Consider the following 15,883-nt stretch of genomic DNA (forward strand, 5'->3'; position numbering starts at 1 on the left):
AGGGGGAGGGAAGTCGGAGGTTAATGAGCTCATTAGCTCTGTTTGGGGATCCGGGCAAGGCGGAGAGGGTCCTCCTCGTGGGAGCGGGTAATTGGGTTGATCCGGCTGTAACCACCGTTCAGTATGTAAATGACCGGCCCCTACACAATCACCTGTAAATTCGATCAAGAAGTCACGGCACAAAGGTCCTGTCAACTAATTTTCTCCGATTTGTCTTAATTCCGGATCCATCCCACTTCGCCATACATCCAAGCATTTCACGCATCAAGTAATAGGACAAGTCACGTGAAAGTGAGCGGCGACTGTATGCAACACTGGTCTCGCCAATCAAGCGTTGATCATCTTCACCGCCCTGTCACTATACTTTTTTTTTCTTTCCTTTTCTGTTCCTGAAAGGCAACTTTAAACACACTTGAATTTGCACCCCACGCTCTTTTCTCCAAGTCCTTCTTTCCAGTTTTTGCAGCTCGAATTTTGGCGACTGATTTTACTGCATCCATGGCCTCTACCAAGAAGGCTGTGGCCAAGAAGGTAAGTCCAAAATGGCATACCCCAAAACACCCCGTACTCGACACTCACTGAACAATTTTTTTGACAGGCAAAGTCCTCTACGAGCAATTCCGATGTTCCTCCTCAACTTATCACGGCTGTTGCCTCATTCCTCTCCGATAATGGCTTTTCTGCTGCCAGCGAGGCTCTCACAAAGGAGTTGAAGAAGGCTGGTAAAGCCCAGGCTGATGCTGCTAACACTCCGTCCCTGTTGGAACTCTTTCAGACTTGGGAGAAGACCGCTAAAACATCGGGCTCTTCTGAATCCAGCTCGGACTCCGACAGTGACTCCAGTGACTCCGACATTGACTCCGACAGTGATTCCGACAGTGATTCCGACAGTGATTCCGACAGTGACTCGGATGTCGATATGGAAGATGCTCCCAAAACGAACGCTCGTGCCTCGTCCTCTTCGTCATCATCGTCATCCTCTTCTTCGTCTTCATCTTCCTCTAGCTCTGACAGCGATTCGGATGATGAGGAGGATAGCGTTGCACCTCCTGTCACGAAGCCCGCTGGTGTGAAGCGCAAAGCCGAGTCCAGTGACTCATCTTCGTCTGAATCCGACTCGGACTCGGACTCTGATGACTCCTCATCTGAAGATGATGCCCCTCCTAAGGCCAAGAAGGCCAAGGTCTCCAAGTCCGAGTCCTCTTCTGAGGACTCCAGCTCTTCTAGCTCGGACTCCGATTCTTCATCAGACTCCTCTGATTCTGAGGAGGAGTCTGCCAAGAAGACGGATGCAAAGGCTCTGAAGAAGGCCGTTAAGACTCCTCTTCCTGAGTCCTCAAGCTCTGGCAGCTCGAGCTCTTCGTCTGACGATAGCTCCGACGACGAGAACGCTGGCGGTGTTGTCATTGAACCCGTGTCATCTGCTTCCAGCGCCACTGTCTCTGCCTCATCCGCCTCTCCTGTATCTGAGGGCAAGCCTCAACAGAGCTCTTCGTCCAACGCTAGTCCTGCTCCGGGTCAAGGTCCCGTCAAGAAGAAGCATGTCGGGGCTCGCCCCACTCCTCTTGCAGAGCTGAGCATGCAGCCTTTTGATGGGCCAACTAACGATTATGTCTCGTATGCTTATGCTGATCGTGCCTATAAGGATCTTTCGGTCACTCGTGGCAAGGGATTCACCAAGGAAAAGAACAAGAAGAAGCGCGGCTCGTACCGCGGTGGCCCCATCGATATCTCGGGCGGCAAGTCCTTCAAGTTCGACGACTAGACGCCATACCTCCCTTTTCTCACGCCCGATGTATCAGTTACTTTTTCTCCTTCTGATGATCTGGATACCAATAGAGGCGACATGAGTCTTCTTACCTATTTTTTTCCTTTTGATACACATTGCTTTTAGGGGGGGAGCCCAGGGGACTTCCATGCTGAGTCAGGTTGCGGGGATTGGAGGCTTCATGCTCCCTGTGCAACGATGGCGTTCACCGTTGGCTGTACCTGGGTCATTTTGTCTCTTTTTTTGCAGTCGGTAACCCCTTTTTACCCAGCATGGCGCTTACGGAGCTATGGAGGATTATCATCCTATGATTCGCTTTTTATTTTAAGACAAAAAATTTGTTTGCTTCTGTCACAATACGATCCAAAAGTTATTTAGCTTTTTTTATTTCTCTCAATCTGTACCTTGTAGCTGGAAAGAAAGGTTTGCCCGCTGCTAGTAGATATAAACCTCTATATACGAAAATTATAGGATGACTGTTAGTTACTATCATATGATTATATCATGAGCTTAGCTTAGCTCAAGCATCAGTCTCTTCTGTCGGAGAATTGACTCTTCAACTTTTGAGGTATCTATTTTCGTTACTGATGGTGTGACCTATGTATAACTGTCTACAATTATGGGGACAGATGGCTAACCATCCTGCCGTCGCCAAGCACCAAGCTTTTCGAGAGCCTCCCACCTTCGATCCCAGCCAGACTCGGCATCACTATGGTCATTTTCAGGCGATACGTGCCAGAAATTATGTTGCTTTCTCAATTTCGAGGTGGTAGTCAAATCATCTGGGTGCGGACGCTCATAGCCTGCCACTTTAAACGCAACCTCGTCCCCAACAGGTACCGACGGCTGCTCTCTATTCGTACCCAGATCAATTCTCAAATCCAGGTTATGATCAAACCATTCTTTCGACGGTCCAGTCAGATCATCTGTCGATGCAAAATCAAGACGAACAAGACCGCCTGCAACTCCAGTGTATACAGTTGGCGAAGAAGGTGAGGGGGTAGACATGCTGTAGATCGGTCCGCGATACGGGTACGCGGCTCGTCTGATGGGGCGAGAAGTGATGTGACGGTTGAAATGGGGAGGTGGCTGTGCGGATAGGAATATATTGAAATCTTTGCCAGGATATTGGCATCTATTCCCCTTAACAGGCACATTGTTGGGTACTGTTTTGCGAGGTCCCTGAGCATCCAGGTAGCTATATGTGGTGCATCGGAGATCGAAGAGTTTCACTAAAGCGTTGCCTCCCGAACCAGCAAGGAACCTGTCTTGACTAAAGGATTGCAAGCTGTAGATCGGGTGATCATCTGTACCATCCCGGTAAATTGTTTCGTAGCTACGAGGAGACCGGAGATCGTGAAGTCTGACAACGATAGGTTCATCAGCCTGCGCTCAACATGTAGAGCTAAATCAATGGTTAGAACAAGAAAGCTTACCGCACTTTGCGGTCCCCCCATGCGGCAAGGAAAACATCGCCAGGATTGCCGACAAACGGACTGTTGTTAAGCGGCTCCATCGCAGTGACTACCTGGGAATGATATCGGGCCAGCTTCGTATCCATGTCCAGATCATGCATATCAATTGTTCGCTCAATAGAAATGCCGTTCGATGATATTCTCGAGATGATCACGGGATCTGTTATTTGATGGGTAGCTATAGCAATCCGTGATGATGATAATAGTTTCGAATGTCGACCGCGCGTGGGCTTCTCCGGGTGAAGCCACGTAAAGGGCAGGATATCATCCTCGTCAGTAGAAGCGTGATAAAGTGCAGTGGATCCGTTGAGAAAATTTGCAGAGAGTAATGACTGCATTCCATCCTGCCTGAGGTCGGTGCTGAGGAGCTCCAGTCCTTCCGTCCGAAAGGTTTTGATATCATGATAAGTGGCGCTCCGCGGCGAGAGAGCAATATGACGAATATCCCCCTGCCTTCGGCCGAAAATCACATCCTCAGTATCAACGCCTTTGCTACTGGAGTCTGTTTTGAGCAAATGCAAGCCAATGATATCATCACGGCTGTTGGGCTCATCCACATCGTTGAATAAAACCCAGCAATCCTGCGACTTTCTTCCAGACTGACGACTGCGCAGCAACAGCTTCTCTCCGGCACCCCAGGCGAGTACTTCCTTTCTTTCAGCCCAAGAATTGCCATTCCAGATCTCATAGGAGTCAATGGGAGGACAATATCCTATGGTCGGATTATACAGCCGGGCATCCTCTTGGATCCCAATTCGGGTTATGGTCTCCGGCAACACGATGAACCGGCCAATAATGCCCAGTCTATCCAAGGCTCGCGACCTAGAGGTGAGAGCCCGAGCAGCATCCTTCCAATATGGTGTTGTGTTGATGGAAGGAAATTTGGCTTGGACGAACTTTCGGAAAAGCCATGATTCTTCCGCTCGGATGATTTTGTATATTCGATGACAGGCTTGGGCTAAACGGGTCACTCCACTTGCTGTTGGGAGATGCAAGGCAATGTTGCAAATTATTTCTGAAGGAAGTTCGGATAGCAACATCTTGCCGAGGTTCGTTGACCTTCCCCGGTCTGATTCGACTTGTAGGGATTGATGATCATGCTTGTGTGGGTTTACCAGCTAACATTGGAGCCGCACCTCCGCGGGCATACTTGTCCGCAAACAATTATCCTCAATCAAGGAGTTTATGTCAGGGCAGGTAACGGGAAATGAGAAAGCTTGACCATACTCGGGTAAATACGAAATCTTGATTTTTACTCCAAAGCTCTATCATAGTAACCCAAAGCCCGCAGGCCAATATGGAGTTTACATCATCCTGCGGCGATGTGGTGACTAAGCAAATCCGGAAAATTGCAGACCTCAGCCCTTCGGGTCTCCTTCGACCTCGAAATCTCAATCGTAACCCCATACCAGTGCTCCAGGGGTATCTGACAACATAATGCCTCCCCGGATCAATATCTTCTCGGCTAGCAAGGCGGCTTCCGCTTTGCGCCTGTCCGCCGCTGCCTCCCGCACGCAGCAGGGAGTTGCTCTTCCTCTCCGAATCCGCGCCGAACAGTCGGTCTCGGTCCAGAAAAGATGGAACTCGTCGCAAAGCAACAAGAAGGGACTTTCTCCTGAGGAACAGAAGTTTCCTACTCAGGATATGCTTCCACATGTGGGAGAGGAGGCCGCTGAGATGGATCGAATCATGAACAAGGAAAAGAGCTGTGACGGGCAGCCGTCAAGTCCGGAGTTAGAACAGGGAAGCCCGGTCTCTGAGGTGAGTAGCATTCATGGCATCCTTGCTCTGTTACCTCTATCGGGAATGTGCAACTAACTTCTTCTCGAATAGATTCTTCAGCGCGATCAAGAAGGTTTGAAACACATGCCTAAGGTCATGCAGGATCAATTCAAGAAAGCCGCCAAGGGCTCTCGCTCCTTCTCAACTTCGGCCCGCAACAGTATGCCGGAGGCACAGAATATCGATAACCATGATGCGTCGGCTGCGCTGCTTGCCGGTATGATTGAGCAGGTGAATGAACAGGCCCTGGCGCAGAACCCGGGGTTGAAGTTCGACGCTCCCGAACTGCCTTCTCAAATAAAGACATTCAACTTCCGGAAACGCTACGACTCGATGCAGGAGCAGTTCACAAAAATGCTCATGCAGGATGGAAAGCTGGCTCGCGCGCAAAAGGTGAGTCGATATCAATTCAACAATCGTCGCTTTGCAGGATTGCAGGATACTTTCAGAGCTTTGTTTGGATTGACTTGACCCTTCTAGAACATGTCCATTATTCTTGACCATCTTCGCACTTCACCTGCTCCTAACCCTAACCCTCGCCGTCCTCTCCTGGGTGGTCCTCCCGCTCCTCAGCTGCCGCTCGACCCCGTCCTCTACCTCACTTTGATTGTCGATTCCGTGGCTCCTCTCTTCCGTATTCGCCAACAGAAGGGTATTGCCGGTGGTGGTACTGCCGTGCAGGTTCCTCATCCGCTCAATCTGCGCCAGCGCCGTCGTGCGGCCATTAAGTGGATTCTTGATGCATCGGAAAAACGACGTGACGCGCAGCTGGCGCACCGTGTTGCGAACGAACTGGTGGCCGTTGCCGAAGGCCGAAGTGGTGTGTGGGATCGGAGAGATCAGCAGCATAAGATTGGTATTTCGGGTCGTGCGAACTTGGGACTTGCTCCTCGTCGCCGGTAGTTCGATCGGGCCTATACTTTTCTTTTCTCTACTGCTGCCTTCTGTATGGGTGAAGGAGGAGGGGTTTTGCGTTCACGGTTTCTGAGCATTCTTTTCAGCATCTTGTATATGTAGTATAGTATCTAGTTTTGTCATATGGATTCGAATCCTGGTTTCCTTCCGACTTTCTTCTCGAATTTTTCACTTCCCAACTACATCTTGACTTTTACGAGAGAAGAAATAGCTTTTCATCATTTCCTTGTCTATCCCATCGAGCTTGAATTTATACCTGGCTCCGCTAAACCCTGCTTGGTATAGCAAACCCGCTGATAGGCCGCGATCAGCTTACATCATCCACTCTGGAGCCATGCCCGATCGGGAGAGCAACGTTCCTGAAGTCATCGCGAATCGACATATCCTTGAGGTTGCTTGACAGGGAAAATACTTGCTCGTCTCCGCTCGTGTCTCGGAGAATAACGAGGAGAGAGCTTCAAATATAGTGTCAATCAGCTGCGCGTCGTCCAGTTCCAGCCTGGCAATTAGTGCAACCCACGCAACCGGCCCCAGCTGACCAGACTTCGATCCGCTTTGCGCCCCGCAATAGCCCTCTCTCTTTTCTTCGACTGAACCCCTCATTCCTCCTCGGCGGTTGCATGTCCTTGGCCGATTCTGCTCCGGCCCCTCAACGACGGTGGCTTCTCCCCCGAATCGTGAATCCTTCGAACTCGCCGATTTCAACACAACTGGCCATAGCCCCGAAGCGAGAGCGCTTCAGACCACAGCTACTGGCACACGGCAGTCCAGACGTGCTGTTCGGCCGTTTGAGCCTGCCGCCAATTCGCGTTCATTAGCAGGACTTGGATCCGGACCAGACTTAGACTGGGAGAAGACAGCTTCGTCGGAACAACGCCCGCGAGCCCTCCGCTCCACCAGACTCAAGTTCTGGACCGAAGCCCTTGAACGGCGAGCTCGACTTTCACGTGGTCCGCAGGCTGACGGCGATCAAGGGACTGCCGCCAAAATGAAGTTCTCGCACAGCATTCAGTTTAATGCCGTGCCTGACTGGAGCTCCAATTACATTGCATACAGTAATCTCAAGAAACTGTAGGTCGAACCCTGTCTGTTTCCTTTTCTCGAAGTGCGGATGACATGTTTCCATATTGGGCGAAGTAAATATGGGCTCGTGGATATAGCTCGAGATGCAACTTCGCGCGGGTGTCACATTGCACAAAAATCTAGGGTGGAATGCATGGATACCGGTACGCGGATGTCAGGTGGTTTCGTTGTGCTAATATTGTGTTTTATGACGCAGGATCTATACCCTTGAGAAACAAGTCAATCGGCCCGATGGACAAGGCGCAGCGGATGTTGAGTCCGCACCGCTGCTGGGGGACAGTCAGATTCACAATCCGGACGGGATCTTCAAACGTGCTCTTGATACAGAGCTGGATAAGATTTGTACCTTCTTTCAGCAGAAGAAGACAGATATCTTTCAACTTACCGATGAGTTATTGCGGGACTCGTCGCTGTATCTGTCGGAAACAGATGGGGTCAACATGGACCCGGTCAGTGAAACCGTTATCAAGGCTAGAACCCTGAGCTCTGGTTCGCGTCGGGGTACAGGCAGCGTCCTTCAAAGTTTTGGGATTGGTCAACGCCGACGGTCCAGTGTCATGAGCGAGGAGGACGCAGATAGCGATGATGGACAGTCTCCTCCACGGTGCTCAATTTGCGTCACCGAGCGATGCAGTCGACGGATGGAGAGTCTACAACTGACGACCCTCATCCCGGTGACATGGCGGACTCCGCTTTTTTCGGACAGTCTAGCAGTCGAGGCCCACAAAATTCCGATCTGAGTGACCAAACATTCCTTGATCTCTACAATGCGGGCGTATCACTAAAGAAACGTCTTATCGAAGCCTACGTTTCTCTCTGCGAACTGCGATCTTTCATTGAGCTCAACAAGACCGGTTTCTCCAAGGCCTTGAAGAAATATGACAAAACGCTGTTTCGCAATTTGCGTCGGGACTACTTGAATTCTGTGGTCTACCCAGCACCGCCTTTCGCTGAGAGCACCATGGCTTCTGTAGATAGCTATATCGAAAGCGTCGAAGGTATCTATGCAGATATCGTCACCAAGGGCAATCGCGATCTGGCTAGCCGTGAGCTGCGTCTGCACTTGCGTGAACATGTCGTCTGGGAGCGCAACACAGTTTGGCGAGAGATGATTGAGATTGAGCGTCGGGCCCAAGCTGCAAACGTGGGCATTCGCCGTACCCTCCTTGGAGGCGACGAAGACCCTGCCACTGCAAGACGTCAAGGTGACAAGCAAGAGATCCGCACACAGGAGGTTTCGACCCCACTGGGTCGAATCCAATTTCCCCTCTGGCTCTGCAGTTTGAGTTTTGGGACCTTGGTTTTCAGCATCGGGGTTTTTGGTGCCCTTCTCTCGGTGCCCATTATGGATACCCCTGAACAACAGAATTGTCTTGCAATGCTTGTGCTTGTCAGCATTCTCTGGGCCACTGAGGTACGAATTTCGAGCTTTCTATATGTAAGGTGTTGTTACTTACTAATCTCTTCTGTGTGCAGGCTATTCCTCTTTTTGTGACTTCGCTTTTGATTCCCTTTTTGGTGGTTGTCTTAGGTATCATGCGATCAGAAGATAAACCTCATAAGCGACTGGGTCCTAAGGAGGCTACCGGCGTGGTTTTCTCAGCTATGTGGACCCCTGTGATTATGTTGCTTCTTGGCGGGTTTACCATCGCGGCTGCTCTGTCCAAATATGATATCGCACGGCGCATGGCCATGTTTGTGCTCAGCAAAGCGGGTTCCAAGCCCAAGATTGTTTTGTTGACCAACATGTTCGTCAGCATGTTCCTGAGCATGTGGATCAGTAATGTCGCATCTCCAGTCCTGTGCTACTCGATCATTCAGCCTCTGTTGCGAAACCTGGCCCCGGACTCGGACTTTGCCAAGGCTCTTGTCCTCGGTATAGCGCTGGCCGCCAACGTTGGTGGAGCGGCCTCCCCCATTGCGTCCCCGCAGAACATCATTGCTCTGCAGAACATGTTTCCCAGCATCAGCTGGGGCACATGGTTCTTCATCTCCTTGCCCGTGTGCATTATTTCAATCCTGATGATTTGGGGCCTCTTGCTGGCGACCTTCCACCCCGGCCGCAATGCAACCGTCATCCCCATCCGCCCCGTCAAAGACCGATTCACCGGCATTCAATACTTCATCAGTGCCGTGACTCTCGTCACCATTGTCCTCTGGTGTGCCAGCCACCAGCTCGAGCATGTCTTCGGCGATATGGGTGTCATCGCCATCATCCCTCTGGTGCTGTTTTTCGGAACCGGCATCCTCAACAAGGAGGATTTCAACAACTTCCTCTGGACCATTATCATCCTCGCCGCCGGTGGCCTTTGTCTCGGCAAAGCGGTCACATCCTCTGGCCTGCTGCACACCATTGCTGCCGGTATCACAGCGCGTGTCGAGCACCTGAGCCTTTACAGCGTGCTTCTTGTCTTTTCGGCATTGATTCTCGTCATCGCCACCTTCATCTCGCATACTGTCGCGGCCCTCATCATCCTTCCTCTTGTGCGCCAGATTGGCGTCAACATGGAGAACCCCCACCCGAATCTGTTGGTTATGGCGAGTGCCCTGATGTGTTCTGTTGCTATGGCGCTACCCACAAGCGGGTTCCCTAATATGAGTGAGTCATGCCTATCATCCAGTCCTGTCTTCTGTCAGACGAGCTCCACACTAACCAACTTTTCTTCCCTTGTCCAGCCGCCATCATGACTGAAGTGCCCCAAACCGGTCAGCGATACCTCCAGGTTCGCCATTTCCTCACCCGCGGTATTCCCTCCAGTCTGATGGCCTTCGTGGTGATTGTCACCCTCGGTTATGGATTGATGTATATCGCAGGCCTCTAGATTTGCGTAATGCTTAGGCTTGACTTTTCTTGGAGTGGAGTTAGGAGAGCGATTTACCATTTTTATCCTTTGTTGTTTTCCCCCTATAATCCATGAGTACTCCCTCGAATCGCAAGCGGAACGAGAGAGAGGTCAGAGATTCAGAACACAACGTTCAGTATAAATGAGATTGATCAGCGACTTGTGTTGTTTCTTTCTTCTTGTCACTTTTTTTGGAGCGTTCTGCTCCACCCTTTTGTTTTCTTTTTCTTTTTCTGCTTTCCTGCAACGGGTCTGTCCCTTGTACTGTTTTTTTTTTTCTCTCTTTCCTTTGCTGCACGATGACAGAATAGATTGATGGAGCAATCGATCCATCCGGGGTGTGCACATCACCTGGGTTCAAAATATAAGGTGAAAAAATAGAGGTCTGATATGAGCGCGCATCGCTGTGCCCCAACACAAGCATAAACAAACAAAAAACAAAGCAACCTTCTCAGACTGCCAAATCCAGCCCAAGTGACACTTGTACGCCCGCAAGACACAGCTGGAGTGGATAACCGACCCACCCACATACACACACACAGAGAGAGAGAGAGACATCCTGGTCAAAGTCACAGGCGCCAACGTCTTCCGGAGCAGACAACATGCCTATGATCACTTTCTACGCTTTGATTACTATTTCTGGAAACGGAAGTAGGTCCTGGAATCATCCCCATTCGCCAGAGCCCCAAGTAGTAGTGCTATTTACCACAGGCCCAGACTATTGTACTATATACACATTTGAAATAGAAGAGAGAGAGAGCAAAAATAGGCGTCACGCCTCCCGACAACACCGACCAGACACCAGGGCTGAGCCAAATCTAGGGACGTGGGCCAGCCGCAACGGAACATTGGGCAGCGGCAAGGCGGCAAAAAAATAGAAACGTCGAGAGACATTTTCAAAAAAAAAACAAACAAACAAATCAAAAGACTCAGACCAAGATCATCAGCAAAACCATGCAGCTTGCATCACCGTATCCATGAACAGTCGTCGCAGAGTTGGAAAAATATACCCCAAAAGAAGCCCCCGAGTGGAAGGAGTCCTTTGGAGGTAGATATAGATGGATCAAAAACAGAAAAACATTTCGTCTAGCCGTTACACGCGGGCGCGAATTAATTACTAAACGGTCAGTCAGTGGCACGTCACGCTAAGGCGTCATCTAATAGTTCGCGCAACCATTAAATCCGGTAGTAAATAAGGGCGTGGGACCCGGGGGGAGAGAGGAGGCATAAGGAAAGTGGGAGGAGGGAGGGTGGTGGGGGGAAGTATATATATAGAAGAAAGAAAAGAAAAAACCAAGAAAGCGAGGATACTCACAGCAGTCCCAGAGTCAAATCACCATGGATCTTCGCCTTCAGCTGGATCTCAATGTCCAGGTTCAGGTCTAACCGTAGCCGCAGCTGCTCGTCGCGGCCGCCATCGTCCTTCTCTTCTTTCTGACCTCCGCCAAGAATGCCGCCAACAGCTTTGCCGGCGGATCCCGTCACACCGTTCAGCGCATTGCCGGCCGTGTTCTGAACGAGCTGGCCGGCTTGGTCGACACCGCCCAGGCCACCGAGACTGCCGAGGGGGCTGCCGTCCTGCTGTTGCGGCTGGCGAGTCCGCCGGGTGCGTTGACGCTGCTGTGGTTGGCCGTCCATGTTGTTGTTGTTGCGGGGGATGGTCTCAATGTCGGATTCCTGATGGCGCGGAGTTGGGCGAGGACGTCGACGGCGACGATTGGTCCGGTCTTGTTCTGGCTCAGGTGCGGGCTGAGGCTCGTCGGTGCCGTTCTGCTGGTCACCGTTCTGCTGAGTCTGATCGTCTTCTTTCTGGTCGTCGTCCGAGTCGGGCTCTTGCTTGTGCGGCTCAGGCTTTTCTTGGTCTTCAGCGTCTTCGGCTTGGGGCTCTTGAGACTCTTCAGGGTCTTGTTCAGGTTCAGGACCTTTCTCCGAGGGTGGCGGGGTCTGTTCTTGCTTGGCTGGACTCTTCTTTCCCAGCTTGGGAGGGGCACGTTTGGGCTTATTGGGGGTGGAAGGGTTGGTGGTGGTGTCCGGGTTGGGAGTCGAGGGTTCCTGATCGGCCATGATGGAAAGAAAAGAGAAGGATGAGATGAGGGGATGATGGGGGAATATGAACTGATCGGATGGAGACGATTCGGGTTATGAAGGACCAAAGCGTCACCGTACGAGGGGAAGGACTGGGGGGCAAGAGGGTCCAGCTGCAGGATGGGGGGTGACGATGTAATCGGCGTGCTCAGCAGTTGCAGATGATGTATGAGGTCGGAAATAGCACGCTTGTTCAACCCTCGAATATATGATGGAGCCACTTGCGCGGCACAAAACCGGCGCGGGAGGGTCAACGGGTGTCAAGAGGGCCGCCTCCGACGTCAGATGGCAGGTATGGTTCAATCAATCAGACTGTGTGCAGGATTGATTCGTGGCTGCCACAGTGGCTTGGGGGTTCCAGGTACCGATATCGAAGGGAGCATCCCAGCAGGCTTCCAGACCCAAGTTCCAAAGTCCGGGGAGGAAAGGCCGGTATGACGTTGAGCCCAGGATCGAGACCTGGCACGGAGCGCACGGGGCCTCGATGGAGAATTGACGGATAACGTGCCCGGGGATCGTCTACATCGGACTGCCCCAAATCCCCGCTGAAGACGTACGTAAGAATAGATCGAGCCTGGCGGATGGACGTTCGTGCACTCGACAGAACAGACAGGGAATATCCCGATTGCTGCGATGAGAGATCGCAGAAGAAAAAGCCCGAGGTTGGGGGTTCCACCGGCGGGTCGGTGGGTCGGCGAATTTGGGCGGCTGCAAGGCTCCACTTTTATAAATTAAGTAGACGTCAGACCGTTTGCCAGGTTGTTGCCAGGTTGTTGCCGGGTTGGTCCTGGCCAAGTTGGTTTACAACGAGGCCCAAGACTGGCCAAATACATGACGCCATTGAACGACGTCAGGGCCTTAACGCCGAAGACATATCGAGGGTCGCCCAAAAGAATCCAGGGAGATCCCCTCGGGCCATATTCGCGGGGAAATGCGAATATTATGCCTCTCGCTCTCTCTAAATGTTTTGACGGAGACCAGTGTTCAGACTCCCTCATCTCACTATACTCGCCTCTGGGGGAGGGGGAAGGGGGTAAGAGATGCTCAATAGACGCGGGGCTATGGAACTATGGAACTATGAACCTATGGTACAATGGCACCCAGCAGCGTCAAACCATCAACCAAACAAAACAGAATTGATTTTTTCAAATAAAACAAAAAGACGAACGAATCAAGTTTAGGCGGAAGAATAATCGGAGGATATTATTTTTAGTTCTGGGGCTAGGACATTCCCCCAATCCGCGATCCGGGTGGGCTCTCGAAGGCCTGGTTCGCAGCACGAGAAAGTGGCTGTCTTCCACGGATCGAACCAGGGGCGTCCCAACCGATGTCATCAGGCAATGAGGAAAAAGTATGAACCAACACTTTGGCGTTGTTTGGCCGACTCCAATGTGCATTATGATCGGCCATGGCCAGATTATACCCCGATCGCGCATCCGCCTCGTTACATGTCCTTCCCTTCCGTGGGACAAGCCTGTCGTATGACGCGAGTGGATCCGCTTCCAGGGCCTGTCATAATGAGCGACCTGCTGCAGGAAGGGCGGATACAGTAGGCCCCTCAACCGCCGCCAACGTCATGGCCTATGGCGTAGATGATGCAGTTTCTCCCCCCCCCCCCTCCTCTCCCCTGGCCAGGTCAGTGGCTGGTTCACATCATATAGTCATCGTGATCAACTCGGATCATATCATATCCCATAACACTGCTATTTTCCGATTCCTCACGCCCACTTACTCTGTTTTGTCATTCTTGGGTTGCTGTTGCTCCTCTCCAGAGTCCTCGCCGTTTCCATATACATTTCTATACTCAATCCTCGCCAGCGTCTCCAACCCTCCATAGCCCCGTCCAGCCGCGTAGAGGACCCCGCCCATTATCACGATGGCGACCGCCGAAAAAACTCAGGAGCAGCAGAAGAAGCAATTCGAAGTACCCGACTACTCGGATGGAGAAGACTACGACAGTGCCGATGACTATGAGTATTCCGACGAGGAGGAGAATGAACCGGCCACGAAGAACCAACAACTGCAACGGCGACGGAAACAACAACCTCAGAATGAACCCGAGTACTCTGACGAGGACGACTACTACTCCGATGAATATGACGACGATTACTCCGACGACGAGGCGATGCCCAACGCCATCCAGCCCTGGTCGCAAGGGCGCAGCTCCGAGATGGCCCCGACGGGCGGCATGAATGTCATCCAGCAGGAGAAAAAGAGCCTCGACGACGAAGAGGGCATGAAGTTGAAGCTGGAACTGAATCTGGAAATTGAAGTCGAGCTAAAGGCGCGCATCCATGGAGATTTGACTCTGGCGCTCATGTAAGTCGCCGTCCTGACAATCCCGTTCGCATTAGGGCCCCGTCCTATTCAAATGCAATTCGCTCAATCGAATCTAGGAGTTAATGGTCGCCCATAGTGCTTGAGTCGACGACTAAATCGACTACACCTCTGTTTCGCTTGCGCTGCTCCCTTTCTCATGCCCAATCCCGGTTGACGACTCTGCGTGAACCCTACCTCGTTGCCGATTCCGCCACTCTCGGCGTCCCCTCAAAATTTCCTCCGACTCTCATCCGCGATATCTTGACGACTGCCCGGTTTTTTTTTTTTCATTTTTCATTTTTTTCCTCTGCTTGGCCTGCTGTGTTCATAGAGCTCTGGCGTGATCCTTTCTTAATTCGCTTCTCCATTTGCCTCCAGTTTTGAGTCTTTTTTGGGAGCCTTGGGCATCTGATTCGGCTCGGCGCAGGACGATACACTGCATCCTGTAGTACTATGACCTTCCCACCTTTCAATGTATATATTCCCAATTCTTACCAGTTGATGTGATTTCGTTCCAAACCGGGGCACCCCCGCTGTGTTTTCGTATTCGACTGGAATCCCTCCAATAACCACAATTCCAGTGCAATTGTAATCTTGACCAAAAATACTGCAACCTGTATGTTATCGCAATTACAGCGGATGATGCACATGGGGAGCATACTGTGGCCGTGGAGGGCCGAGGTTCGGGGCTTGGCGCAGATCGTGGGCCTGGGGTTTTTCCCTCTTGAACTTCACCTCAATTGTGAGTCCGAGTCGCTGCTCCTCTCCTGACCCCCCACCCACGAACTCTCCCCTGGAAACCGGTCGACCTGAGACTCTCAATCTTGTTGGATCTACCCACCATGTCGAAGGACTTCATCATCAAACACATGAACGCCGACCACAGCGACTCCCTCCAGCTGTACCTCCAGGCCTTCTGCGGCATCTCCGCCCGCGCCGCCAAGGGTGCCTCGCTCGAGGACATCACCCTCGCAAATGTGACCGTTCAGGCCCATGGCACGCGCTACAGTGTCCCCTTCGACCCGCCAATGAAGGATTACAGCGAGTCCCGCAGCCGCCTCGTCGCGCTACACAAGGAGAGCCTGAAGCGTCTTGGCCGTTCCGACGTCACCCTCACCCAGTACCGTGCGCCGCACGGATTCCAGATCGTCATCTTTGGGCTCTGTCTATTCACCTACATCTCCTGCTGGCGTCGCGATAACCTCCTGCCCGGAGCATGGGTCTACGAGAACCTGGGCTTCCAGCTCGTCCCGGACTTTGCCCATTTTATTTACACCATCTGGCCGGTCTTCTTTCCCTCGGTGCTGGCGATCCACATCGCTGAGTCGGTTGCGCTCGCTGTCTTGCGGTTGAAGCCTATGGGGGTGCGTCTGGGATCGAAGTTGTGGTTCGCGTGGGTGGGTTCGTGCTTCATTGAGGGGTTTGGCACTTTCATGCGGATCGGGGATATTGTCAAGGAGGAGCGGGCGAAGAAGGGAGGGAAGAGCGAGTGATTACGTGACATAAACCATATAAAAGGAGTAGAGATGAGAATCAATAGTTGAAGAAGGTCTGTTTCGAGAGCTGGTACCTCTATTGCCCACGTAGGATGATGAACGGAGTACGGTGTTTTG

General features: G+C 51.8%; 6 protein-coding genes across 6 annotated transcripts; 4 read left to right on the forward strand and 2 right to left on the reverse strand.

Moving 5' to 3' along the window:
- Positions 1–498: 498 nt before the first annotated feature.
- N7462_007014 (nucleolar and coiled-body phosphoprotein 1 family protein) lies at positions 499–1,765 on the forward strand (the record flags this gene model as incomplete). The annotated part of the gene is made up of 2 exons (XM_057078732.1): positions 499–531; positions 605–1,765. The coding sequence occupies 2 exons, from the start codon at positions 499–501 to the stop codon at positions 1,763–1,765; spliced, it is 1,194 nt and encodes a 397-aa protein (XP_056931402.1).
- Positions 1,766–2,401: 636 nt separating this feature from the next.
- N7462_007015 (uncharacterized protein) lies at positions 2,402–4,283 on the reverse strand (the record flags this gene model as incomplete). Its single annotated transcript, XM_057078733.1, has 2 exons — positions 2,402–3,131; positions 3,205–4,283. 2 exons carry the CDS (start codon positions 4,281–4,283, stop codon positions 2,402–2,404), a joined length of 1,809 nt encoding a protein of 602 aa, XP_056931403.1.
- A 397-nt stretch (positions 4,284–4,680) lies between these two features.
- On the forward strand, positions 4,681–9,845 carry N7462_007016 (putative plasma membrane phosphate transporter Pho87; the record flags this gene model as incomplete). Its single annotated transcript, XM_057078734.1, has 8 exons — positions 4,681–5,004; positions 5,077–5,418; positions 5,506–5,924; positions 6,673–7,011; positions 7,220–7,640; positions 7,730–8,437; positions 8,605–9,622; positions 9,700–9,845. The coding sequence occupies 8 exons, from the start codon at positions 4,681–4,683 to the stop codon at positions 9,843–9,845; spliced, it is 3,717 nt and encodes a 1,238-aa protein (XP_056931404.1).
- A 1,332-nt stretch (positions 9,846–11,177) lies between these two features.
- N7462_007017 (uncharacterized protein) lies at positions 11,178–11,930 on the reverse strand (the record flags this gene model as incomplete). The annotated part of the gene is made up of 1 exon (XM_057078735.1): positions 11,178–11,930. One exon carries the CDS (start codon positions 11,928–11,930, stop codon positions 11,178–11,180), a length of 753 nt encoding a protein of 250 aa, XP_056931405.1.
- A 1,897-nt stretch (positions 11,931–13,827) lies between these two features.
- N7462_007018 (uncharacterized protein) lies at positions 13,828–14,274 on the forward strand (the record flags this gene model as incomplete). Its single annotated transcript, XM_057078736.1, has 1 exon — positions 13,828–14,274. The coding sequence occupies one exon, from the start codon at positions 13,828–13,830 to the stop codon at positions 14,272–14,274; it is 447 nt and encodes a 148-aa protein (XP_056931406.1).
- An 838-nt stretch (positions 14,275–15,112) lies between these two features.
- N7462_007019 (DUF2470 domain-containing protein) lies at positions 15,113–15,763 on the forward strand (the record flags this gene model as incomplete). The annotated part of the gene is made up of 1 exon (XM_057078737.1): positions 15,113–15,763. The coding sequence occupies one exon, from the start codon at positions 15,113–15,115 to the stop codon at positions 15,761–15,763; it is 651 nt and encodes a 216-aa protein (XP_056931407.1).
- Positions 15,764–15,883: the final 120 nt, after the last annotated feature.

Source organism: Penicillium macrosclerotiorum, assembly GCF_028827735.1.
Source record: "Penicillium macrosclerotiorum strain IBT 26536 chromosome Unknown utg000007l_segment0_segment0, whole genome shotgun sequence".
Lineage (NCBI taxonomy): Eukaryota > Fungi > Ascomycota > Eurotiomycetes > Eurotiales > Aspergillaceae > Penicillium > Penicillium macrosclerotiorum.